This window comes from Cyprinodon tularosa, unplaced genomic scaffold (genome assembly GCF_016077235.1).
Source record: "Cyprinodon tularosa strain WSP-4 unplaced genomic scaffold, ASM1607723v1 ctg18, whole genome shotgun sequence".
NCBI lineage: Eukaryota > Metazoa > Chordata > Actinopteri > Cyprinodontiformes > Cyprinodontidae > Cyprinodon > Cyprinodon tularosa.
The window spans coordinates 292262-320226 of NW_024038608.1; the positions used below are offsets into that span (position 1 = coordinate 292262).

Here is a 27965-nt window from a genome sequence, read left to right on the forward strand (position 1 = left end):
AATTATTCCTATAAGGATTTTTTTTCTAGAAGTAACTACAGGTAATATAACTGAGTAAATGAAACTACCTGATGAAAAAGGCTCTCCATCTGCACATGCTTCCACATAAGGTAAATAAATAAAATACTTTTAATATTACGTTCAATTCAAGCTTTTTCTGGATGGACATTCATTTATTTGGGCTAATAGGGAAAAAGATCCTTGGAATATATTTTCTCTTTTTTTGTCGTGTGTGCTGGGTATAAAAATATAATATAAGTAGTATTATTTGACATATGTGCTGTGTGAAGGTGTGTGAGTGATATTAACAAGGCAGCCGCCATCACGTGGTGGATTTTAAGCTTCCTGCGCCCCAGCATCTCTCCCCTCCAGTCGCGTCTGAGCGCTTCACCTCTGCGGAGCTGTTCTCCGCCTCCATCCCTGCCTCCCTCCACCACAGAGAGGATGAGCCGCTCCGCGTCCGGGTCTCCTCCGCCGTGGATCTGTCCCTCCTCCCTCTGATTGCTCTCGGTCTGATGTTTCTCCTCCGGGTATCATTCAGAAGAGGATGCGTCTACTCGTTTTGGCGACTTTATTTGGACTCTTTTTGGACACAGGTAGGTGCACAGCTATTAAATCCGTGCGCAACAGGAGAAAGATGTTAAGAGGATTTATTAGAGAGGAATCTTGATCTAAAATCAATAAAACATCAGTGTGGGGAAATAAAAAACAACCAGTATTTATGAATTTACTTAAATGGGGCAGCATGTAGAAAAGGTGCGTTTTTTGCGCAAGGTTTTTGCGCACCCAGATCCTTTCTACCGTTGTTGGGGAAGAATGCATTTAATTACCTGCGCTTTTTCCAGTGCTCACACTGCTTTTAGAAAAGTTGCTGAAGTGTCAATATTTTGCTGAATTTACCATATTTTTATGCTTAAGGATGGAGTTTATCCTACGATTTTAAGGCAGTTTTCAAAAAATAAAGAATCTATCTATCTATCTATCTATCTATCTATCTATCTATCTATCTATCTATCTATCTATCTATCTATCTATCTATCTATCTATCTATGGATCAACTACATCCTTAAGCATAAAAGCATGGTAAATTCAGCAATTTTTTTTATATATAGCCTATGTATAAACCTGTATTTGTGCATTTGTATAAATTAATGGAACATATTAAAACTGACCAGATTACATAGAGTTCTTGTTTTGCATTTGAAGATTGATGAAGATGATTAATTAGTTGCCGAAGTGCCAAAATTGTGCTAAATTTACCATATTTTTATGCTTGCAAAGAACGTAATGATGGAGCTGATCCTACAGTTTTTACAGGCAGTTTTCAAAAAATAAAGAATATTTATATATATATATATATATATATATATATATATATATATATATATATATATATATATATATATATATATATATATATATATATATATATATATAAATTGATGGAACATATTAAAACTGACCAGATTAGATAGAGTTCTTGTTTTGCATTTGATGAATGATGAAGATGATTAATTAGTCTGGATATGTGATCATGCTGTCTTAGTTCACACTAATGATCCCTGCCATTTCAATTATCAGAGACCGCGTTTGATCCTTCTACGATCTAAAAATACCAACCTACCCTGTCAGTTCCTGTTTGTGAATCCCCATCAAATTTAAGATTCATTGACGTATTCATCACTCAAACCAGTCTGCAAAGTTTTATAATATTGGTGCATTTTGTCTTCTTTTGCTTCCTGCAGCAGTCTTGCCCTTTCTGCAGGGCAGGTGTACATAACGGACACTAGAGCGAGGTTTCTAGGCAATAAGAAAGGCTCATCCGGCTAGAGTTAAAAGCGTGAAAAAGAAGTGTGCGAAAAGCCTCTGCTACCCCAGGGGACATCCATCCACGCAGGTCGCTCAGCATGCAGCCGTTTTATTCTCGAGATATACCTTTATCACCCATAAAATCCATGGGTTCACAGACAGTTAGGGTAGCCACTCTTTGCTGTCTAAACGTGCATTTCCCCTCACAGCTTATAATCATTTGGCTGACTTGGGGCAAAACAGCAACCATCTGAAAAAAAGAAAAGAAATGTGCTTTGTAAAATCTGAAAGCCCTGGAGCTTCAACTAATTCATAAATCACTAAAAGAGTTGTATCTGAAGAAGATAAACTGAACAGGAAGCAGTAAATGCATTTTAATGATATACTCTGAAAGTACAGCTCATAAAGATATGAAGGGTTTCCCTTTAGATATGTCTTAAATAAATTAATTGCATTTGTTTTTGGTTGGTTCTCATTACCGATATCTAAAAAAAAATCAATCCTGTCATTTTAATCCAAAGCAATGTAGACAGAATTCTACCAAAGGTGCACACTCAAATAAACTAATCTTTACTTGCATTTTGTGGGTTTTTTTTTTGGCGTGCAGATTCAGTAGCAAGAAGCCCCCAAAATGTGCCTTGCATGAGTTCTCTTGCTTTTTATTTGCCTGTAGATGATCTCTTACTCACTGGTGGACCTGTTTCTTTGTCATTTTGAGCGAGGAACCGACCTGAGAAGATAAACTCTCTCTGATTGGCTACTTTTCATGAAGCCCCGCCCCTTTAAACACTGCTGTTTTCTTCATGCTTGTGGACAGAGTCATTGAATAGTTACGTTTTGCCAGCAAAATGCCAAGAAAATTTGATTACTTGGGCAGGCAGAGCTTAGCCATAACTGATACTTTCGGTAGTTATTTCAGAAAATGCGCATTCATTAGATAAAAACTTACTGATTGAGAGGTTGTAATCCATTTTATACATCTTCTGTTAGCCATGTGACATGTTTTTTTCAAGTCTGTTTCAATTATATTCAGTTAAATCACATGTAACCTTTATAGATGCTAATGTCTTTACATGATCACACGAGTAGAGCAACCTAAATATCATATTCTATTGTCATGCTCTGCTAACATCTAGGCTAACGCTAGCATAGGCAGGCAGATATACATCCTGGTCACCATAAATAATGTAATTATGGTATTAAAAGTACCTATTTCTATCCTTAAATCACTAAAAATGCTAATACACATCTAAAAAAAAGGTATGACTTTTGCTTAGATAATTTGATGCTTTTTACATTTTCTCTGCTAAAGTACTTCTCTGACCATGTTTACTCGCATTTTAGTTTTTTCTTTCTTTACGTTATGCACTATATATCATAATGTTAACACGAAGGGAAAACATAAAACTCAAAAAGACTAGATTTATGTTTAAATCCAAAGCCGAAAAAGTTAGCTCCTGGAAGTAGCGTAGGATCCCATTTCTTAGCAGAGACGAGTGATAAAACAGAAAGATTTTAAGGCATTTATTTTCGCAGGAAATACATTATTAAAATTTAACGCATTATAGTAACGCATTATGTATAGCATTACAGTAACTTCGCGTACCAAAATGTAACTTAGGTCTTTTTTTACAGAGTGAAATCCATAGTGACCCTGAATGTATATCTGGTTACGCATGCACAAATTACCTAATGGTTGGATCGTGCTACTGGTACAGATCGGGAGCTCTTTGAAATGTTGCCTATTGTCGTCAATAGAGTAGTAAGAACTGTCTTACTAGATTGTGTCACTAGCCGATCTGTCCCGGAATCACGATCTGTTCAGCTCATTTGCGCATGCGCATCCGGGTCATCATCGATTTTATTTTGTTAAAAATACCTAAATTACGTTTTCCCTCCCCAAAAATAGTAAACTTACTAAAATATAATGCGTTAAAGGTTAATAATGTATTTCCTGAGAAAATAAATGCTGTAAAAATCCTTTCTGTTTTGTCACTCGTCTTTGCCCGATCTGAACCGGAAATGGGATCCTAGACTATAACCGGTGGCTAACTTTTTCAGCTTTGGATTTAAACATAAATCTACTCTTTTTAAGTTTTATGTTTTCCCTTCATGTTAACATTGTGATATATAGTGCTTAACCTAAAAAAAAAGAAAAACAAAATGCAGATAAAGATGGTTTACTCATATCTTGCCAGACTGCTCTGGGCATGTCTGATGATGACTTTTGAAAAAGCGTTTTTTCTTTGGTAAATTTTTTTAGTGATGTCATCAATAAGTGCTAACGATAGCTACACTGTTGATATTAAGGAAAGCAATGCTTGCTTAAACACAGAAATTCGTATTTCTAATCATCCAATGTTTAACCTTTTTTCTCTACATCATTGCTAGCGGCAACCGGGAAAAAAACAGTGCTCTCTCAAAAGGTGGGATTTGCTGAAAAGTAGCCAATCACAGGCTCTTTGTGTCTCAGGTTGGTTCTTCCCTCAAAGTGACAAAAGTTGACATGAGTGCACAGAAACAGATCTACATGCAAGTAGTAGAGAATCTACAGGTGCAAAATGCAAGAGAAGAAACATAAACTCATAATAGTAATATATTAAAAGCATCATGGTACAAAATCTACATGCATAAAATGTTCAAAATGTGGGTAAAAAGTATGTGCATTTGTTAGAAATAAAACTGCTTTTATTCAATATTTATTACCCATCTTTACTTTTGGCAGAATTATAACTATATATATATATATATAGAGAGATATATATAGATATATGTATATATAACTGCCTAAACAACATGATTTATATCTTTTTATTTTTGGTCAGTATAATAGGGCTATTTTCTCCTACTTTTTTTGTTTTTGTTTTTTTGAAATTGTAAAACTCACTGTGCTTCCATTCAAATGCAATTAAAATTTTGAAAAAAAGAAATCAGACGTGTTTCCGTCCATTATGGCCCATAAACGAGGCCTGGCAGAGCATGATATCGTCATGTGTTGGAAATACGCTTGGTTGTACAGTAGTAGCCATTCAATATTTCCCCACTTTCCTTGATTGGCCCTTGGCTGGTCCCCTACAATTCCTTTTTAAACATCAATCTTTGTACTAAAATGTTCTTTTTGTGATGATATGTGAACATTAAGATCAAAAGAGAGGCCCTTTCTCCTGGTCGCTGTTATTCAGTGAAAGGGTGGAGCTAGAGTTAAAAAATATGCTCGCGCAGGAGAAGGATGGGGTCCCTCCAGTGGCTGGACGTTGGAGGGGATATTGCTGGGAGTTGCAGGGAAGGCTGCTGCCATTCAGCTGGCAATTGACTGGGAAGGGCAATTTTGAATGGCTGCTACTGTAGTTACAGCCAGAAGAGTTAGCATGCTAGCTCTTTTTGTTAAAATCCCTACTCCCACCTGAAAGCTTTCCCTACCGGCCAATCAGTCCACAGAATATTTTTTCCCACAAGTTTTGGTCTTGGACAGCTTCCATGAATGACATCTTCTCCCATTCTCCTTTTATTGTTAATGACTCATGAACTCTGACCTTAGGTGAGGCAAATGAGGCTCTAAATGTTGCTTTGTGACCTCCTGGACTGGTTCTTGAATTAATTTGTGGACTATATCTCCTATAGGGGCAATGGCAGTAAATAGAGGACAGATAATTTTTAACTTTGGGCAATGGTAAGTGTCATGATGGGTTCACTAAAAGCGACCCAAGAATGCAGAACACCACTGACGGACACAAGGAGGAAAGTTTAACAGTTTATTTATGCACAAGCACACAGTATACACTGGTTCAGGTTCGGGGCCTGGATTCTGGTTCACCGGAGTCTGCGTGAGAGACAGTTCAGTTAGCGTAGCCAACAGATTTCCTGAAGTTTACTGGTTGTACCTTGAGGGTTCTTGAGGTTAGCTTTGGGAGAGTCTCTGTTGGTTCTGGAGATGAATTCATCAGCAGAGTCCGTTTGCTGCTTCAGCGTCTCACGTCTTATTTGACCAGACCTTGGCTTTGGCTTTCCCAGCTGTAGTCCAGAGCTGCTTGGAGGTTCACTGTGAATCTTCAGGTTTGGCTCTGAGGGTCGGCTCGGCAGGTTAGCTCTTCCAGAGCTTACACAGAGGAGGCACAGGTTTCCTGGAAAACAGAAACAAGGATTAGAATCCAAGCTGGATTCAAAAGTCATCGAATTACTCTGAGGATCTAGGCTTAAGCGCTGACCAACTGGAACAACACTGCGGCGTTGAGGCAAGGTCTGAAGACAGCTTAAGTAGTGGATCCTCTGATGATCTTGACGAGCTGCAGCTGTGCAGGAGGCTCCCTCAGAGGATCCACGGCGGACTCTGCTGGAGAAAGATGGAATATCTCCAGCTCCCAACAGTACCCCCCCTCAACGACCGCCCCTTGGCGGTCCGGAAGAGGTTGATGGGCAGGAACGCTCGTACTCCTCGATAAGGGCTGGATCGAGGATGTACGAGCCTGGAACCCACTGGCGATCCTCCGGTCCGTAGCCCTCCCAGTCGACGAGGTACTGCCATTCGCGACCTCGCCGACGGGAGTCCACGATGCGGGTTTGCATGAGGGTAGAAGTTAGCAAAACCCAAAAACCTTTGTAGCTGTTTGCGGTTCTCTGGAACTGGCCAGTCTAAAACTGCCTTAATCTTGTCCTCAGATGGTTTAACCTGGCCGCCCTCGAGCACAAACCCCAAAAAGGTGACTGAAGGTTGATGAAATTCGCACTTCTCGGCTTTCACGAACAGTTTGTTTTCCAGCAGTCTCTGTAAAACAAGACGGACATGTTTCTTGTGATCATCGAGGTTCTTGGAGTAAATGAGTATATCATCAATGTACACGAAAACAAATACGTTGAGAAAGTCTCTTAGAACATCGTTTACGAGGGCCTGGAAGCAGGCTGGAGCGTTAGTGAGACCAAAGGGCATAACAAGATATTCGAATATGCCCAAGGGTGTTTTGAAGGCAGTTTTCCATTTGTCGCCTTCACGGATCCTAAGGAGATGATAAGCGTTTCTTAAATCCAGTTTAGAAAACACAGTAGCTCCCTGTACGGGTTCAAAAGCAGAGGCAAGGAGAGGCAGTGGGTATTTGTTTTTAATAGTGATCTGATTCAAACCTCGATAGTCGATACAAGGTCTCAGGGAACCATCCTTCTTCCCCACGAAGAAGAATCCGGCGCCCAATGGAGAGGATGAAGGGCGAATTATTCCAGCAGCTAATGATTCGTTGATGTATTTTTCCATTGTTTCTCTCTCGGGCTTGGAAATATTATACAATCTGCTGCTAGGTAAAGGAGCACCAGGTAAAAGTTCAATGGCGCAATCGTATGGTCTGTGTGGAGGTAGGGACGTCGCACTGACCTTACTGAAGACAGGGGCTAGGTCATGGTACTCAGAAGGAACTGAAGAAAGGTCAGGAGAGTCCATCTCCCCCCCACCTCTAGGAGACCCCACCAAGGGGGCAGCAGAACGCAGGCATGTCTCATGGCAAGAGATGGACCATGATTCCAGGTGACGTTCAGTCCAGTTAATGTGAGGATTATGCTTCTCCAACCATTCGAAACCGAGCACCAGCGGGGAACATGCAGAGGGAAAAACAAAAAATGTTATAGTCTCTCGGTGGTTACCTGACAGAAGTAGCTTGAGGGGCTGAGTTTGGTGGGTAACTTGATGGAGTCTTTTCCCGTCAATAGCGGATACACTGAGAGGCTGAGACAGAGGAATGGTTTCAATTTGGAGTTGCTGGACGAGGTTAGAATCGATTAGGTTACGTTCACAGCCTGAGTCGATGAATGCAGAGAAAGAAAGGCTCTGATTAGCACAGAAAAGCGTGGCAGGCAGTAACAGTCGAGGAGATTTCTTAGAGTTTATTTGGCCCGCCAGACTCCTCAGATCCTCTGGCGGGCCCAGGCTTTTGATTTAGCCGGGCAGGAAGCGATGAAGTGTCCACTCTCTCCACAGTAGATACATAGTTTGCTTAGAAAACGCCTTTGCCTCTCCTCTGGAGTGAGCCTGGTGTGTCCCACCTGCATGGGTTCGACATCCCTTTCGCCCGAATGAGAGGCCTGAACAGGTAACGGTAGAGACTGGGACTTAGGCCTCTGAATGGGCGGCTGCTCTGTAGAGGAAGAACAAACAGTCAGGTTATGTGGGGCAGAAGAAAGTATACCCTGCTTCTTTGAACTGTTTCTGGCACGAATTCTATTATCCAATCTAATGGAGAGGCGAATTAAGTCTTCGAGGGTAGCAGGTTCGTCGAGGGTTGCGAGCTCATCTTTTATGTGCTCGTTTAATGCCATGAAAAAGGCTCCCTTTAAAGCGCTTTGGTTCCATCCGGAAGCTGCCGCTTTAACCCGGAAGTTAATGGAAAATTCAGCCACCGAAGAGTTTCCCTGTTTAAGGTTGAAAAGAGCTCTAGAATCAATAGTTTGGTCAGTTTCTTGGTTGAATACCTGGGTAAATTCAGAGATGAAATCGGAGTAGTAGCAGTTTAAGCTATCGTCAGCGGCAAATCTTGCCTGAGCCCATTCCAAGGCTCTTCCTGTTAACTGCGAGAGAATGAAAGTTATCGTCTTGTGATCGGTGGAAAAACTGCCAGGGGAGTTCTGAAAAAATCAACCGACATTGAAATAAAAATCCTTTGCAATCTTTCATGTTACCAGAGAATCTTTCTGGGAGACTAGGACGGAACTCTGATGACGTCACTGCAGGTGACCCCTGAGGTGGAACTGGACCCGGAAATGGTTGCGGTACAGCATTAGCGCTGTTCAGATAATTAGCACAGCTCTGTAGCATCTGGTTATGGGTGTCAACTAGACGGTATAACTCACGGAGCGTTTGTCCCTGAATTTGGGCATCCTGCTCCTCCAGTCGACGGGTGAGGTGATCTGCTGGGCCTTCAGTTTGGCCGCAGTGTTCTGTCATGATGGGTTCACTAAAAGCGACCCAAGAATGCAGAACACCACTGACGGACACAAGGAGGAAAGTTTAACAGTTTATTTATGCACAAGCACACAGTATACACTGGTTCAGGTTCGGGGCCTGGATTCTGGTTCACCGGAGTCTGCGTGAGAGACAGTTCAGTTAGTGTTGCCAACAGAGGTTTGATTTCCTGAAGTTTACTGGTTGTACCTTGAGGGTTCTTGAGGTTAGCTTTGGGAGAGTCTCTGTTGGTTCTGGAGATGAATTCATCAGCAGAGTCCGTTTGCTGCTTCAGCGTCTCACGTCTTATTTGAACAGACCTTGGCTTTGGCTTTCCCAGCTGTAGTCCAGAGCTGCTTGGAGGTTCACTGTGAATCTTCAGGTTTGGCTCTGAGGGTCGGCTCGGCAGGTTAGCTCTTCCAGAGCTTACACAGAGGAGGCACAGGTTTCCTGGAAAACAGAAACAAGGATTAGAATCCAAGCTGGATTCAAAAGTCATCGAATTACTCTGAGGATCTAGGCTTAAGCGCTGACCAACTGGAACAACACTGCGGCGTTGAGGCAAGGTCTGAAGACAGCTTAAGTAGTGGATCCTCTGATGATCTTGACGAGCTGCAGCTGTGCAGGAGGCTCCCTCAGAGGATCCACGGCGGACTCTGCTGGAGAAAGGTGGAATATCTCCAGCTCCCAACAGTAAGGGAGTGTATGAGAAGGATTATTTTTTTTTGTTAAGTCCTCAGCTTAGCTTTATGGAGTAATTTTTGTTCCATTATTGTTAAAAAATGAAGAACTCTTGTTATATGTGGAAATAAAAAAAAAGTAAATAAAAACTTGATAAAATTGCAATCAATAAATGAAACTTTAAATAGTTGTTTTTTTATGCGATTTTGCTGTTTCAGAATTTTTTTTTCTCAAGTTTATTTCGTATTTTATGTTCTAAAATTTTTTTTTCTGATTTTCAGATTAGAAAAAAAATCTAAAATATTTTTGTTTAAATATTTCTATTTTATTTTTAGTTTAGTTTTACAAATTACAGTCTTTTCAAATGTAAAATAAAAAAAATCTGTCAAAAAACAAAAACAAAAAAACCCAAAACAGAATCTGTAAAACAATAAGAAAAAAAGATGTGAGATAACAGCAGAATTACTTTTTGGAATTAAAATCTTTCTTTGGTTTGCATTTTTGGTTCAAATTTCCATTTATAAGAACAATAATGTATATGTAATGTAATATAACAATAATGGAGGAAAATTTCCTCCATAAGCTTACGCCTTTACTTTAGTTCAGCATGTTCCACAGATGTTCCACTGCATTGGAATAATAGGGCAGTTTATGGCCAATCAGTTAACTCAAACCTTTCATGAACCATTTTTAGTTTGTAGGGAAGCAGTGGTTTCCTGCTGGGGTAGGCCACAGCCACCAGGAAACAGTCCCTACTCTTTCTAGAAGCTACCTGAGCCAGTCTGTTCCTTAAACAGCTTTATATAGCTGATCATAATGCTTTGCCCTGTTAACTACATACATACATGTTAACATAACTGTTAACTACATACTTTAATGTACTTTGTTGAAACAAACTACATAAAATTATGAAAAAAAAAATTTTGTGATTGTTTTTTTTATATTTAACGGATTTTGCATCAAAATTAAAAATGTTTGCAGGGTTACTTTGAAATTGTTAAGAGAATAAGTTTTTTTTCCATCCAACAAATTCCAATTTACATATTTGCATGGCAAAATAAAGACTATTGCAGCCAGACAATCATTAAAGGATGATATTCTCACTAGATCTCAACCCTAGAAGATAAAATAAAGAACACAGACATTATTTAAATAAATTTTAGCTGTCCATCCTATAACTAATCATATGCATAGCAACCCCAAATTCCTGCTAAAACATGTCAATTTTGAATTCTTACCTGTTTTAAAGCTTCCACTTAAGACAGTTGGTCCATGCCTTCGATGCCAGTGAGCAGTAATGGCTGTCTGCAAAGTCAGAAAATGCGGTCTGAAGTCACTTGACAAGAAAACCTCAAATTGGAAGTGAAAATACCATAATTTACTTGGATTTATTTTGTTTCATTTTGTGCAGGGGAAGTGCTTGCTTTGAAGCAAAAGGGAAACGGAAACCACAATTTTTCTTTCAACCAATTTTAAAAATGCTTTTTTTCACTTTTTTCAGTGAATAAAAATACTATTCACATCCTCAAGTACTTAGATGGAAAAATACAAACTTAAAAAGCTATGTTTGATTTACTTGTAGATATGCAAAAAGTGAATTCAAGAGGTAAAAATATGACAAGAAAATGAAAAGTTTTAAAAGTAAAGAAGACCCTAGGATTTTTTTTTTAATATTCTTTTAGACAGTCTAGGCATCAGAAGAAAATATTTAAATATGGAGTCAATTTTGTTCCATTATTTTTGCAAGCAAAAAACATATTTCGTGGATAGAAATTTAGAAAAAAGATGAAAAGTAAAACAAACAACAACAACAAAAATAGAAAAAAAAAATGTTTAACTTGGACTGTTTTTCAGATTGAGTTTTACAAATTTAAACATATTCAAATTGCAATTTCCAAATCACCTTCTCCTCTCTTCTGAGGCCAGCTTTCCTCTGAAGTGAAGTGCAGATGTATTTCTATTGGTCTGCTGGACATTAGCAACAGAATTTAAGAGATGGTGTTTATACTGAGCTTTAATTGAAATGAATTTGATCTGTGAAACACACTTTTGAAAGAATGCAATTCGTTTAACTTTGAAAAAGGTTTTTAAAATATAAAATCTGTTAAAACACTTTTTTGAAAAAGAACGTTTGAAAATAAATCATATATTTTTTTTTCTTTGTTTTAGTTTGAGTATTTATACATACATATATAATTGTTTTAGAAAATATTATTTCTTAATATTTAAAGTCAGCTTTTACCACTTTTTTAGCCTCCATCTTTAGGCTTTTAACAAAATGTGACAGAATAAACCTACGTATGTCACAATATGCAGCACTGTCAATGTTTGAAAACCCTCTTTAGGCATAAAGAAGACAAAACCAGATAACCTTACCTTTTTATTCTGGACTTTAATCTCCTTTCTTACATATAAATAATCAGAAATGTTTGGGATTTCGACTCGTAAATCTGGGATTCTTTCTTTAAAATTTGTGATTTCTACACATGCATTTCTGATTCACACTTTTAGATTTTTATTTTATATCCCTAACATTTTCCAATCAGAAATTTCTGATTTCTACCAGTAATTTCTTTTGTTACAAGGTTATACATTTCAAAATTTTTTCCTATAGATTTGTAAATTCTACACCTACAAAGTATTCACTCTCTCCCCTTATTCAAAGCCAGACTCTAAACCCATCTGTTCCAGCTCGCTTATCTGTAAAAAAAAAAACACTGCTCTTTTCCCTACCCATAATTGTTTTTATGTTCCTGTATTTGTATTTTTGTATTTTTATCTTTCTTTTTATGTATTTTTTGTATTTTCTGTAAAGTGACCTTGAGTGTCCAGAAAGGCGCTGTTAAATAAAATGTATTATTATTATTATTATTATTAATAAATGTGGGATTCCTATTTCAATTTTTTTTATTTTTCCTCATAGATTTGTGATTTGTTCTTATAAATTGGTGATTTATACTAATTATTTTTGGACTTCTACCTATAAATTTGGGGATTTGTTAGATGTGTGATTTTTTGTGTACCTGCATAAATTGAGTTTTTACTCAGATTTGTTTCTAGTACTCATAAATGTATGTTATGAGGTCATATTATTAAGTCTTCTGGACCCCTAAAGTGGAGAGAAAAAAAAGCAATATGAGCTGGACTGATGTCAGAATAATCAGAATCGGCATTTGCCCTAAAAAGAAAAAAAAACCCAGTATCGGTTAATCTCTAATCCAGATGTATTTTTGTTTGCTTACTGTTTCCGCCTGCTAGGCGATGCCCTTCAGATCCAGTGTTACCAGTGTGAGGAGATGAAGCACAACGACTGCTCCACACCCGAATACATTGTCAACTGCACGGTCAACGTACAGGACATGTGCCAGAAGGAGGTGCTGGTCAAAGCTGATGGTAGGGTTTGTGGTTTCTGTGAATGCGCTTTAACTTCTTTTTTTCTAATGTTTAAATTTTTTGGAGCTATTTAAATCTAAGGGAGCAAATGCAAAGTCTCAAATTAGGCTTTCTATGTTCTTCTAACCAACCACCTGGGAACATGAGTCAGCTCCCAGAAAGCACACAACCTCCGAAGATTATTTTCTCTAAAGCATTGAAATAAAAAACGATTCTCAGCTGTGATGACATTAATTTTTGATCCTCTAAACTAAAAGCAAAAAACAGCAACTCATTATGTCTGCATTAATATTGAACTTTTGACACATATTTCAGAGGTAAAACAAAAGGAAAGGAAATATTTCTGAGAAGAAGCCAGCTTTCACCTCTTCTTTTTTGCCCCCTCGTCTCAAATACCTCCCTCATGTCTGACTTAGCTGCCCCCTCCGAAGAGGTCAACACAATCTCCTGCAATTTTCAGCGGAACAGACATTGTTATCTGTTATTGTACACCTCTATGCAGCTTCAAAGAAAGAGAACCATCATTTGATGCGGATCCTCGCATTTCCACAGCAATAGAAATCTTTGCAGTCAACAAATACAAGCCTGCGAAAAGTTAAATCTTTGAAATAGATAAATGTATATATTTAAACCTTTTTTTCTCCCTGTTGTGAGGTCTTTCTCTGTGCTTCTAAATATATATATATATATTAAAACACATCTTGAAATCTTTTAGTGTTGTGGGGGTTTTTGTGGAGAACATGAGTAAAAGAAGTAAACTAGATTATATGTTGAATTAGCATTAGTGAGCACCAGTTTAATCTGAAAAACTCACAGAAGAGAAAAGAGAATTAGGAGAAATTTATTGATATAATTACTTTGTCTTTGGCACTCAGACCTCGGCAGCAAACATAGCGCTTAATTTTGATAGATATGCATGAACAGGAGAAAAGAACAGGGCTGTTTCCCCCCCAGGCCTGAAACTGGTGATCAATTGGAGATAGATGAAATTGGTCAGTCTGTAGACTGCTGGTTAGAGAGACGGTCTGCTGAGCTTTATGGGGAGATCCAGCTGATACTAGAGCTTCACTCAGGGACCTGGAAGATGGAAGTCCAGTTGGAGGACACAGGCTGAGAGAACCTGTCCATGATGAGCAAGCATGGAGCGACAGTGGAGAGGAAAAACTCCCCGTTGGAAAAAAACCTCTGGCAGAACCAGGTTCAACATGGCGGTCTTCTGCCGGACCGGTTGAGATAAGACAGAGAACGCAGTAAGAGTCCAGGAGGAATGACACTCTGATGAAGCTTTAGCTACGATGGTGGAGGAGGGGCTGGAGGTGGGTTGATACGGGGTCATCTGAATGAAGTCACATAGACCAACCCCCGCCTGCACACAGGAGCAGACTAGCGGATCAGAGGCCTTTTAAGAAGAACTTTGGATGCCGATTGGCTTTCATGGAGGTGTGGTTCAAAGCTGATTGGCTGTGTCGTAGGTGGATGTATGAGAGCAATGAGTTTCTTCAGTTGAACTTCTGTCTAGGCTCCATTTTAACAAGGTACAGGAGGATGATGTAATGTTAACCTGTTAACTGCCCACATCCAAAAATGAAAAACTATTTAAAAATGCCTGAAAAAGCACAAAATAAATCATCTCCTGTTTTCTAACCCTTGGGTGATGGTCTAACCTGGACATTTATGGGGTAAGATAACTGTCAATACAAACGTGTAATGTGTAGGAGGCCTAATATCTAATTGTTACTTAACAGTATGAATATGTTTTAAAATTTTTATTTTTTAGTTCTTTCAAACATGTAACCTCAGATATTTCAGCAGTAAGAATACAAGTTTAAAAAATACAAGTACAAGTTACAAAGAAACCGCTTTGAAAGAATATGAGTACAAATCTCAAAGTTGCAAATACAAATCACAAACCCATCAGACATTTACAAATACAAATAAAAAATGTATAAAAACAAAGTAAATTCACGAGTATGAAAACAAATTCATAATGAATCAGAAATTTACAACTACAAGTCCTTAACATACTGGTAAGACTCAGAAATTCGTATTTATGACTCAGCAATTTATGAGTATGAATACCAAATTTATAAACGCATCACAAATCTATAAGAACAAATCAAACATTTTTAAAGCATCATAAACTTATAAATATACATGAAAAAAAAATTAAATAAAGAATCCCAAATTTACAAGTACAAATTCCAAATTTATAAATATTAATTACAAATGTATTAGAATCAGAAATATATTTGCACCGATCAGTAAGTTTTGAGTAGAAACCAGCAACTTATGAGTTTGAATTAGAAATGTACAAACTTGTTTGAGAAAAAGGGAGAAATACTAATCATAAATTTAATTACATTTACTTCAAGATACAAATTTAGAAACCTGTGTATACATTTTTATTATCAGTTATCTCACCTGTTGAACAGCAGCCTTACTGCCTATGTGGCACCACATCCACCTGAATGGACAGTTAATGGGTGAAGTACTACAGCTCTTTAAATATAAACTGCCACCTACTGGCGGGGTATAAATATTACAACCCGTATTATGGCTCCATCAGGTTTGTGCTCCTTATGCTGCGTTCACACCGGGCGCAGCTGGCGCGACAGAAGCAGCGAGTTTACATGCAAAGTCAATGGTTGACGCGCGTCAAGGCGCAGCAAAAGGTCCCGCGGCGCGTTTTGAGCAGCAGGCGCAGCGCGTCTGAGCAGCTGAAGCAGCGCGTCGGGCGCGTTTAAGCATCTGATGCGCGTGACGCGCCGCAAACGCGCTGCTGCTCGAGATGGAAAAATTTAATTTTTGCTGCTCGACGCGTCGCGTCAACCAATCAGAGAAGCTGATCTGGGAGCTGGCTGGGAGAGAGACACAGCGCTGATGACACAGACCGCTCTGATCACTCCTCTTAAACAGTTTATTAACGCATAATTAACTTAAAATATATACATCTGCCGGCAGAATATGTTCGCTTTTATTATTCTGGTGCCTGCAGATCGGATTATTTAGATGAAAAACACCTACCAGCCGCCGCGGTAAACCGCGAGGAGGCGACCCGGGCAGAGGCTGCTGAAGAAGGGATTCCTTCTGTTGGCGCACCGCCGGTATGTGGGGGTCTGAGCGGCTCCGACAGAAATAACATTGGGAGGCAGGATTGTAATCTGGATGAACTGACTGCACTGATGAAGTTTTCAGGTGGATTTTCTCACTTAAACACATATTAAAACTACTTTATTCCCACTGATCACAGCAAATATAGCTGCAAGGCAGAGAAAGGATAGTGAAGCTCCGCCCAACGCGCGTCAGACACACTTTTGCACCGCGCAGGCAGAGCAGCAAAGCTGCTTCAGCCGCGCGTCAGAACTAACTGGTACAACCAGCAAAAATGAAGCAGCAGACGCGATTTTGCTGCTTTTGCTGCATCCGGTCTGAACGTAGCATTAGTCTTTCCACTCAAACTCTGAACGGTTAACTTTTTCAGCACCGTGTGGTTGTAGCCTAAAGCTGTGTTAAAATAAGCTAAAACTCTAAATAAAATAGCTAAATATAATTCAGTAGTTTGATGCTTTACAGTCAACAATGAAAAAAATAGCTCTTGGACTTGTTGATAATTGATTTAAAGGTTACACTATGTGGGATAGGACTATTTGAATAAAACATTTAAATGACTGAAATAATTTCCTAAACTGTTTTTTACAGCCATAATGAGACACTATAATAATAGCATTTCTAACTATTTTATTTAAAATCACCAGAAGATGTAAAAGATGCATGTCTAGAACCTGTTTCGATACATCTAGAAATAGTTTAAAAAGATACTGTGTTAAGCAAAAAAGTCCCTGATTCAGTCTCTGATTTTCAACAGCCAACAAACAACTAAATAGCCAAAAAGCTTTTGAATGTCTAATTTCCTCGCTTAAACTCCTCATAAGCTATGAGTCCACTCTGACTGTAACGTTGCATGGAAGGAGGATGATGTATTTAGTGTGGGCTGCAGTTCAGCAGGTCAAAAGTTCAGCCTTTGCAGGAGTTATGGACGTTTTTTTCAATCTTTCGATCCAACACTCAGAGCAACACATGGTAACCTTGCACTTTGAACTTTCAAGTGTCTGATGGGCATCTCCAGTTTCTCAAAAATAAATGTAAAGTTACATAAGTCGTAATAAAAAAAACCCCTACAAGCTACCATTTTATAAGATTGACAAGAGAAATGAAAAATAGCTGTAATTTCTTAAGAACTTTTGCTCAGATAACAGTACAAGCATGGAGCTAATTATTTAATTTACTACTAGCAACACTAGCAAATGTATTATTAAAGGTGCATAGTCATGTTGTATACCTTTACAAAAAGACCAAAAACCATTTGATCCTGATGAAAAAAGGTTGTATAAACCATCATATATATAATCCATACACAGTTTATCCGTCCTGTTGGTGTTTAGAGTTTCCTTTTTGAGCCTGAATAAAATTCCAGCACTGGGCAAATTGGGCTGACATAAACAGACGAGTCTGCTGAAGGACCTACTGTAAAGCCAGATGTTGACAATTGAAACAGCTGTTTAATAGAGCGCGACTTTCCTTTGAAGTCCCACAAATGTCGCTAAAAATAAACTGATATACAGCTCTTGTAAATTCTAGTGAATCCTCCCCAGAGACTCGACTCATATCAGAACATTAAAGAGAAAGCAATTCCTGTTAATAAAAAATATATATATTTAATGGCAAATATTACGTTTAATAATTTAATGGTGCAAATGATTTTTCAGTGCTGTATTAAATAAATGGTGCATTAGATTATTTAACAGAACATTTCATTAAACATTTTTTGTTTTTTTTGTTTTTGTATTTAAACAAATATTTAAATATGACATTTAATAGACCTTTTTTTGTTTGTTAAATTTTACATTTCATTATTTCATGTTGCATTTGTTTATTTTGTGATACATGTATTTAATTTTGTCCCCTTTAACCCTGAATAAGTTTATTTATTTATTTATTTTATTTATTTTGAACAGACAGTAAAAACAATCAAGAAAGAAAAAAAATTTGAATGAAACAAACTTAAGAATGAAAATATAAAACAAATTATTTTGCCCATGTGACATGTAAATTTTATATTTTCTGTTCGAAAAGGAGCAGGTAGAAGATACATCTTATAATGTCCCGCCCCTTTCCTACTTGTCAATTTATCATCAATTAACTGTCAAAACATCAAAAAACCAAAAAAACACTTGTTTCCATTCCACATGATGTTTAGCCATGTACAATAATTTTAAGTTCTATTAATGTCATCAATTACATTATAGACTATTAAACAGTCATCTTATATAGCATATTTTAAAATAAGCTCGGTTTTAATCAGTTTATTAAATTGGTTTGCATTTTTATTGTTTTTAAACTCGTCATTCAATCCATTCCAGACATTCACTCCACACACAGATAAACAAAAACTCTTCCTGGTTGTTCTAAAGTGTTGTTTTTTAAAGTATCCTTCACCTCTTAGATCATAACCCCCTACTCTGTCACCAAACATTTCCTGTATATTGTGTGGAAGTTTTTGATTTCGGACCTTAAACATGAATTGTGAAGTTCTAAATATTACCAGGTCCCAGAATTTCAGTATATTTGATTTGATAAATCACTTGTTTGTGTGTTCCCAGTATCCCACTTTATGTAGTATTCGGATTGATTTCTTTTGTAAAACGTATAATGGATGTAAATTTGTTTTGTATGTATTCCCCCAAACTTTCACACAATATGTTAAATGTGGTACAATGAGTGTGTTGTACAGAATAAACAAAGATTTGTAGTCCAGGACGAAACTAATTCTTCTTATAACAGCAACACTTTTAGCTATGTTAGATTTTACTAGGCTGATCTGAGGTTTCCAGCTAAACTTATCGTCTAATATGACACCCAAGAATTTTATTTCATGTACTTGTTCTAAATCAACACTTTCAAATGATATTTTAATTGGTTTTAACAGGAAATCTTCTCCTACACTGTTTACAATTGATCACTGTGAAACTTTATGGAGTGGAAATTGTTCATTTACTGTCTGAAAAGCTGTACTGAATAAAATTTCTTTTTTGCATACAATCTGTAGACAAAATGACATTAAAAGTTGTCTAAGTCTATGTTTGATCAAACAGAAAAATTCCATCTGCAGCAGAAGACTCAAAACACCTCTACAAGTAGATACCAATTTGTGATATAAGGAACCAGTTTTTTTTTTCTTCAAATAAATGTTTTTAATCATTCTTCAACAATTATCTATGAGGCCAAAGTCAGATGAAATTCACTTCTTCCAACAACTTTGCTAAAACTTATTGCTAACATAGCCCCTAATTTTATGTATCTATCGTTAAAAATTATGCATTTCTTAAAAAATGTCCATGCCTGCACTTTTTCTACCATTTTCTCTTCCAGATAACGGAACCTGCTGCGACATAACGGATGTAACCAATAAGAGGAAACTGTACCTTTTGCAGCCAGCTGCAGTTTTTCTTTAAACGGAAATACAGACAAATATCATCCAATAGTATCAGACTGAGAATCGATATCTCCATAAGTCAAACAGAGCAATAAAGTGCTGCGAGAGCAAAGCGGAACAAAAGACTCCAAAGTTACATGTTCAATCTCAGCAATCGAATTACTGCAGAGAAAATGTTCCCCTCGTTCTCCAATGACAGGAGGCTCTATAACGCTCCATTAATCATATTTATTCAATTTGGAAATTCTTTAAAATAAAAAAAATCCCTCTTCTCTTACAGGAATACACTATCGGAAGTCCTGCGCGTCCTCTGGGGCCTGCCTCATCGCCTCCTCCGGTTATCAGCAGTTCTGTACTGGCAGGTTGAACTCAGTGTGCATCACCTGCTGCAACACGCAGCTCTGCAATGGCCCCAAGAGGAAGCGCCCCGTTCTCTCGGCTGCGCCTTCCAACAGACACGCCCTGCTCTTCTTGATGGCGCCGATGCTTATTCATCTGACGTAGACGTTCCTTCTGCATCCTACAATACAGTTCAATATCTGGACTTTCAGCTAAACTAATGTTTTAAACTAATACAGGGGCTTTGAACCAGGAGCGTAGCTAGAAGAGGGGCCAGGGGTGGCCATGCCCACCATTAATCAATCAAGTTAAATCCTTAATTTTTGGGATGTTTTAAGTTTTTAGTGTATTAACCATAAACTGACTATGAAAATAGAGTAAGAATTTTTATTTAGAGGCGCCTTTAAAAAAAAACTATCTATGTTTATGTATGAAGATATAAAAAACAAAGATAAAACATAACCATACATTATTAAAAGATAAAATCACAAAAAAAAAAAAAAAAAAGTCTATTATCCTTAAATTAAAGATGAGAAATACAGAATTCATGCCCTTTTCAAAGCTTTTTTTTTTTCGGTTTTATTGGGGAGAAAGCAAAGACTTATATTTCTGTGAATCAAAAAGATGTTTTCTAAGTAATTAAAGATTACACCAGAACCAATTTAATGTTTAAGTTCATTACAGTTCATAAATTTGCTGCATTTTCTTTGGGTTTTTTTTTTGCATTTTACTATTTTGTTTGTAGTGTTCTTTTGTTAGCCTCGTGAGACCATCCTGATCTCGCGAGCTTTCAAGATTTCACTCGCTAATCAGTCTGGAGACTTTCCGTTAAAGAAAATTTGGAGCCGTTCACGAAACGAACGTCCAATCAGCGTTGGCTTTGAGGCGGGTTGAGGTGTGACGCAACGAGAAGCGCGACAGTTCAGTCTAAAGAACATGGCGGCTTCAGCCGATGAAACTAGCGTTAGCATGGCTATCGAGCAAGTTTTATCGGAATTACAGAGTATTTCTTTACTGAAAGAAGAGCAAAACACTGCTCTGGAGGCTTTTCTCAGAGGAAAAGATGTTTTTGCTCTTTTCCCGACTGGTTTCGGCAAGAGTAGCCTGGCTGTTCGTACGTTATATGCTTCGTTGATCTGATTGGTTTATTTGGCCCGTCTATCACCAACATAGGCCAATCAGCTAACCAGTATTTTCGCCCCTTCCCAAAAAATTACTTCAACGGAAGGTTTCCAGATGGATATGCGGAGCAAATCCATCTGGCGGAGTCAGATTATTCTTTTGTTGCATGTCCACCATAAAAAATGCTTTGAGTTATTATTCTTCTACCAACCTTTTTAATCTCCTGAATGTTGACCTTTTGTTACAGGGCCTTCCTGGGGCTCTAAGCAGCAACTGGTGAGCAGATTCAGACTCCGCATCACTGTTGATCCAATGGATGCCGGGACCTCTCTGCATCAGTTTTTCAGCCGTTCTACAGGACCATTTCCCTCTGCAGCCACATCGTTTCTTACTTTCTTTGCTTTTAGTGAAGTCGAGCGTTCTGTAATCAGTGCCAGTAGAACTTCTGATCATTTTGAGGCTTTCCTTTGGTGATAATCCGGTTTAAAACATCTGTGTTTAGCTTATTTTGTGTTGGTATTCTAGCTGTTATCTCTCAGAAGGCATTTTGAAGCATATTTATCCACTGCCAGATTTTATTTCTTGTTTCATAATACAGTAGGAAGTATAAAGGAATCTCAATCATATAATAGAAAGGATTATTTAAAATAACATAAAATTGCTATTTAGTGCTAATTTAAAATGAGTGAGAAAAATCCTTTTTTTTAATCTAAGGAGAAAATATGCACTATTATTCTGACATGCATCCACTTATTTTCACAAATGCCTTACATTTCTGTTTCACTCTACTTTTAAATCTGTTTATGCTGACAAATAATGGATTTTTCAAGAGTTGGTGTTTTACCGTGCTTTATTTTAAGTGGAGCAGGGACTGAGCGCCTGATGGATGTTCATGGCTTTTTCTAAAGTCTTCTGTGAAGAGTAACGCTGTATTCTGCTGATATGTGATTTCAATAAATGTTGCAGAAAAATCAGCTCTCACATCATGTTCGTGAAGACTCCTCAGCTCCTCCTAACGTGGCACCCTTTATATATGCTGAGTCACTTCCTGACTGCCCTACAAGCTGTTACAATTGGCATCAACTTGATATTTAATATTTCATTATTTTAGTAAATGAGTCATAACTTGCCATTTTACTCCTTCTAAAATGATCTTTAAATTCCTGTTTTATTAGAAAAAAAGCTCATTTATAGCTTTTTATTTTCTCGCCAGGGTTTCACTTGTGTTTAGTCATGAGGATGTAGCTTTAGAGCATTAGCGGTTTGCAGTGGTTTGTATGGAGGACCAGAGGTGTCAGTATAAAAAAAAAAACCAATGTCAGATTAAATCATATATTTAGAAATCCCATTTGAAAAGTGTTTCATAATCGCACATTTTAAATTAAATTATAAATGAGGACTTGTACGTTGTATTTATTAATCCATGAAATAAATACTGCAATTTGACTATTTTTCAAATTCCAAAGGGAGATTAAAAGGAAAATAATGAAACCTTTCCTCATCAGACATTTTAAAAGAAATATCCTCTTTCTATTTTCTTTTTCAGTTTGCATTTTCAAATCCTTTTTTATTTCTTCTTTTTTTTTTTTTTTTAGGATTTCCCTGAACCAACAAGAGCTTAAAACCATTTTAGTAAAAAGGCTTATTAACTGTTTGGTAACCACGGATTACGTTTGGTAACAGCTTATAAACAGTTTGGTAACTGCTTATTATCGGTTTAATTACTGGTTATTAACAGTTTGCCAAATGCTTATTGATAGTATAATAACAGTATAAATAAAGATCTCATAACAGCTTATTACCAACACCTCATTGGCAACGGTCATGCAAAAGCTAAAGGTAAAGCAAATGGGAAACTGTTAAGTAAAGTAAAAAGGATAAAGGAATACAATAAATCGTAAAGTGAAATAGAAAATTGTAAAAAAAAAAAAAAAGCCTATTGAAATGTTTTGTAAGAAAATGTTCTTATAAGTAGGTTAATAATTTGTGCTTTTGAGATCTTAATTAAAAAATAGGATTTGAAAATATATTGTCAAATTCTGGTGTTTGATGATGGTTTGTTAAATGGATGGAAGTCAATATTAAATTTTATTGAAACAACAATTGAAGACTTTGGCACTCAGGCAGTTGGGTACATTAACAATGAATTTTACTTTGAGCTACAGAATGAAGCCCCCAACCGCCCCCCGAGGCATGAAACCGATGGTGAAATGGAGAATAAAAAAGAATGCCTGCTGGAAAAAGGTACAAGTTTGTATAAACCTCCATGATGAGCAAGCATAGAGCGACAGTTGGGAGAAAAGAAAATCACATTCCCACAAAACTATTATTCAAATGCTAAATTTGAAATATTTCTATTTCTTTTTCACTGACTTCTCTGGTCCTTTATCGGTTTGTTTTCAATTATTGCACAAGCTACAAAAACTTGCAAAAGTAGCAACACTGAGCGACTGTCTGCAGGTCAGTCCCTGATTGGTGGAATTGTCTTTTTTGGTGGAATACAGATGCAGTTCTCTCAGAAATAACCTAAAAATACATAAATGATTTCTGTTAACAATATAGAAATATAGACTGAAGTAATTGGTATTAATCTTTGCATAGAATTTTCCAAAATGGCATTTGATTCATAATTTTAAATGTATTTTTAAATATTCAACAAGTCATTTACTTATTTAGTCACACATTTTATAACTTAACGGTTTAGTATCTATTAATACAATTTACCATCTTAGGCAAGGCAAAGGTAACCAAACATTTCAGCATGTGACTTGAATTACATTTCAGCAGATCCCCTAAAAATATGTATAATTCATTTACTTTTTTTTGTACAAAAATACAAATATTATTTTAATTTTAAAATAAGTATAGCCTTTGCAATTGATATTTTTGGTATTTTAATAGATTTATTTGGCATTTCAATTGTATTTATACATTTTTTTTTTTTTTTTACATTTTAGACTTTAATTGCATACTTGAATTACCTGAACAGACAGACGACCTTGCAATCCCCTACTTGGTGCCCTATGACATATTTTCAGATTTAAAAAAAAGAGATTATGCTGTTTAAAACTCTATTAAGGTGGACACTTCTAGAAAAAAATGTTCCAGGCCATAGATACATTGGAAACAACTTGTAGCACATGTTTTTGTGACATTTTTAAGTGTCAAAATTTCCAAGTGTAATGAAAGTTCTAAAAGTAATTATCACTTTGTTGACCTCTGTGCATGCGTGGTTCTAGACAGGGGCCAACGGGGGCCAGTACCCCTTTAGACCATGTCCTGGCCCCTGTTATGGCCCCTGTACTGAAGACATAATACTCAAAGAAATTTTCATGATGATTTGCACTGGAAAAGACATTACTTACGGTTACTGACGGGTCCTTTGGATCCATTTCATTTTTTTTCTTTACAAATTCTTTATTACTAATTATTTAAAAACATTAAGATGATAGCTTCAATGGTATTGAGATAAGTTTTCATCTGCTAAATGTTTTTTTTTTCAAAATAAATTTTAAAAACAGCTGAATTTATCAGTTTTTCTTGAGTACCAATTTAGATTTTATAGAAAACGGTTATTTTAAGTGAAATTAAAAATATTTAAAATTCCTAAATTCTGAATATATATTGACCTAATGAGATATACAATTTTAATTAAACCTAATTGAATAAAAAATACCTTCATGCAGCTATCGTAATATATTTGAATCCCTTGCTCTGATTTTTATTTTTAATGATTTTCTGGGCCCCCATGAAAACACGCTGGCCCCCTCCTGGCCCCCTGGTACATTTGGTCTAGAACCACCACTGCCTCTGTGCATTGCATACTGTTAGCTTTACACAACATTAGCTTTATGCACGGTTAGCTGAAGGAACTGCTTCAGACAGTTGATATACAGTGAAAAAGTCATGACCAAAGGCTCTTTCATAGGCAGGAGTCCTGCATATGAAAATCAGTGCGTCCAATTTGAGCAACTTTTGTGAGGTTAAAAAAACACATTAGTCACATTTTTCGCAAATATGTCTAACAGTGGTAAAATCACAGCTTTACATGCCACAATGGTCCATTCTGGATTGAGATTTAATTCTCCTGATTAAGTCCTAATATGCTGCTGTTCTAGTAAATATGTTGATACACACAGTCTGGGGTGTCTTGAAGGTGAAATGACTTTTGTTGTGTTTTATACTGTTTATTCACAAAAATAATAATAGCTGTAAATGTATCAAAATATTTGATCAAAATAATTTTGTATTTCTTACCATTGCACTGTGTCAAAAAGTTCAATTTTGACCTTAAACCTGTTTATTTCTTTTCTTATTTAATTGTTCTATATTTAGACAGAAATAACCTCTGGAAACCCTCATCGGTTGGTGGTTTATTTAGCCTCCATAGGTCCATTCAAGACCTTGCTTTGGTTTAAAATTAGCATATTGACCCAAGAACAAAAGTAAAGGTCATTATGAAGATAATCTAGTAAGAGTCATTGTCCTCAGAGAAACAACTCTTTTATCAACATGAGCTGAAGAGCCGCTCATAGAGGAAGAAGCCATAATAGAAAACCAGCATAAAAAGCTAGAGCACATCTAAGAAAAGGTGAAAAAAAATCCTATTTTCTGGAGGTGTGTTTAGTGAAACTGAAGTATTTGTCCCAAAGACTGCTGTGAAACTTCATGGAAGAGAGAAATCTTCTGAGCTTGAAAGCATTGTCTCATTTAAGAAGTATCGATGCACTTCACAAATAGGATGGTATCATCAGCAAAGAGTATCATGCGGAATGGAACCATCATCCCAACACATAAGCCAGCAATCCAAGTTGTTAGGAGGAATAAACAAGATTTCATATAAACTAGACCTTGTGGAAAGATACCCAAAATGTTTGGCCAAAGTCATCCAATTCAAAATGCTTCAATCAAATAGAAATCCCATAAATCTGTGGAAATGTTGGATTTTTAGGGTAGAGTTTCTCTGCCTTGCAGCCTAAAGAAAGAGTTCATTGTTTTTAGCTCGGGAGCACTTCTGATAAATGGACAATATCTGGGTAAATCTTTGTTTTTGATGTATTGTACATCACAAATAGATAGAAACTGGTCAGTGTTTGCTTCTAAATCGCCATCTATCTGCTCTTTATGATCGTTTCCTTCCACACCTTCAGGTTTAGCTTCTCATCACAAGGTTCTGCTTCTCGCACCGGCATTTCCGCTTGTGCTAATACACTAAAAAATGCTTTGCTTTTTGAACCCTGGCTAACATATTGCTTCCCTAGCCAAATTTACAGCCAACAGTCCAGTTCTAATGACTGCCGCCAGTAACAGATTATTGACTTTTGTACGCAATAACACTAACAGCATCCCTTACGATGCTGATGAGATTGCTGGAGACAAAATAGTGCTGCTCCCATCTGATAAATTAGTTTGGTTTTACAAAGCAGGGAAAAACATGAGCAGTGAACACAGTCATGATGTAGATATTTGTTAAATAATGAAAAAAAAGAAGATATTTGTGTGTAGATCCTCCTGCCAACTGGATGACTGAGCATCATTAGGCCTGAACACAGAGGATGGCTGATGATCACAGCGGGAAAGTGCAGACTGCAGGTCTCCAGGGGTTAAAAAGCAGCAAAAACAGCAGATTATTAAAAATAATAAGACTATCCTCTGCCTGGCTCTAATGAGAGCCCTAGCAAGGCTGACAGAGGTAATACTTCAGCTGATGAGGGACCTGAGCTCGTCTTCTTCGTTTACCGAGCAGGCCCAGTTTTGTTAGAAATGGGGGGGTGGGGGCTAATTATTTGTTTGTGTCTGGGCAAGGATTTCAGGAAGGCCTGGTAGCGAGATCAAAAAACTCCTGGGAGTCAATTACCCCTCCATCGTCTTGATGTTTGTTCTGACTCAGTACACAGCTGACATCATTACAGAGCAAAATAAATAAAAAATCCTTCTGAAATTAGCACTCATTTAGCCAGATTAGGCTGGACCTCGTTTAATTCGTTTAAATACAAATCTCACAAAGGAGCTGCCAGTCTGAGTTTTAGCAGCTCCAAGGAGGGATTAAATTACTGGAGCGTTAACAAGCTTCTGTCCAAAAAAATAAATAAATAAATAAACCTTCTGCCTCTCTGCAAAAAAAAAAGGAAAATATTGAATATTGGACACAAAAATCTGACAACTTGTTGCTTCCAATCAATTTTTTTTTAAGCTTGCTTTAATCAGTTTCCCTTTTGTTAATCTGCTCGCTCATGTTTGCTCCAAGGATGCTTTGGTTCAAATAATACGAGCTCTGCTGCCCCCTAGTGGATCATCTGAGGAACATAAAAAATATACACTGACAGGCCACTTTATTAGGTACACCTGTCCAACTGCTCGTTAACACTTAATTTCTAAGCAGCCAATCACATGGCGGCAACTCAGTGCATTTAGGCATGTAGACATGGTCAAGACAATCTCCTGCAGTTCAAACCGAGCATCAGTATGGGGAAGAAAGGCGATTTGAGTGACTTTGAACGTGGCATGATTGTTGGTGCCAGAAGGGCTGGTCTGAATATTTCAGAAACTGCTGATCTACTGGGATTTCCACGCACAACCATCTCTAGGGTTTACAGAGAATGGTCCGAAAAAGAAAAAACATCCAGTGAGCGTCAGTTCTGTGGGCAGAAATGCCTTGTTGATGCCAGAGGTCAGAGGAGAATGGCCAGACTGGTTCAAGCTGATAGAAGGGCAACAGTGACTCAAATAACCACCCGTTACAACCAAGGTGGGCAGAAGAGCATCTCTGAACGCACAGTACGTTGAACTTTGAGGCAGATGGGCTACAGCAGCAGAAGACCACACCGGGTGCCACTCCTTTCAGCTAAGAACAGGAAACTGAGGCTACAATTTGCACAAGCTCATCGAAATTGGACAATAGAAGATTGGAAAAACGTTGCCTGGTCTGATGAGTCTCGATTTCTGCTGCGACATTCGGATGGTAGGGTCAGAATTTGGCGTCTACAACATGAAAGCATGGTTCAGGCTGCTGGTGGTGGTGTCATGGTGTGGGGAATTTTTTCTTGGCACTCTTTGGGCCCCTTGGTAGCAATTGAGCATCGTTGCAACGCCACAGCCTACCTGAGTATTGTTGCTGACCATGTCCATCCCTTTATGACCACTATGTACCCAACTTCTGATGGCTACTTTCAGCAGGATAATGCGCCATGTCATAAAGCTGGAATCATC

General features: G+C 37.4%; 1 protein-coding gene across 1 annotated transcript; it reads left to right on the forward strand.

Annotated features, from left to right (window-relative positions):
* The first annotated feature begins 354 nt into the window (after positions 1 to 354).
* On the forward strand, positions 355 to 21737 carry LOC119781570 (ly6/PLAUR domain-containing protein 1-like). The gene is made up of 4 exons (XM_038282068.1): positions 355 to 596; positions 12668 to 12802; positions 19576 to 19820; positions 21004 to 21737. The coding sequence occupies exons 1-3, from the start codon at positions 548 to 550 to the stop codon at positions 19797 to 19799; spliced, it is 408 nt and encodes a 135-aa protein (XP_038137996.1). The 5' UTR covers positions 355 to 547; the 3' UTR covers positions 19800 to 19820; positions 21004 to 21737.
* Positions 21738 to 27965: the final 6228 nt, after the last annotated feature.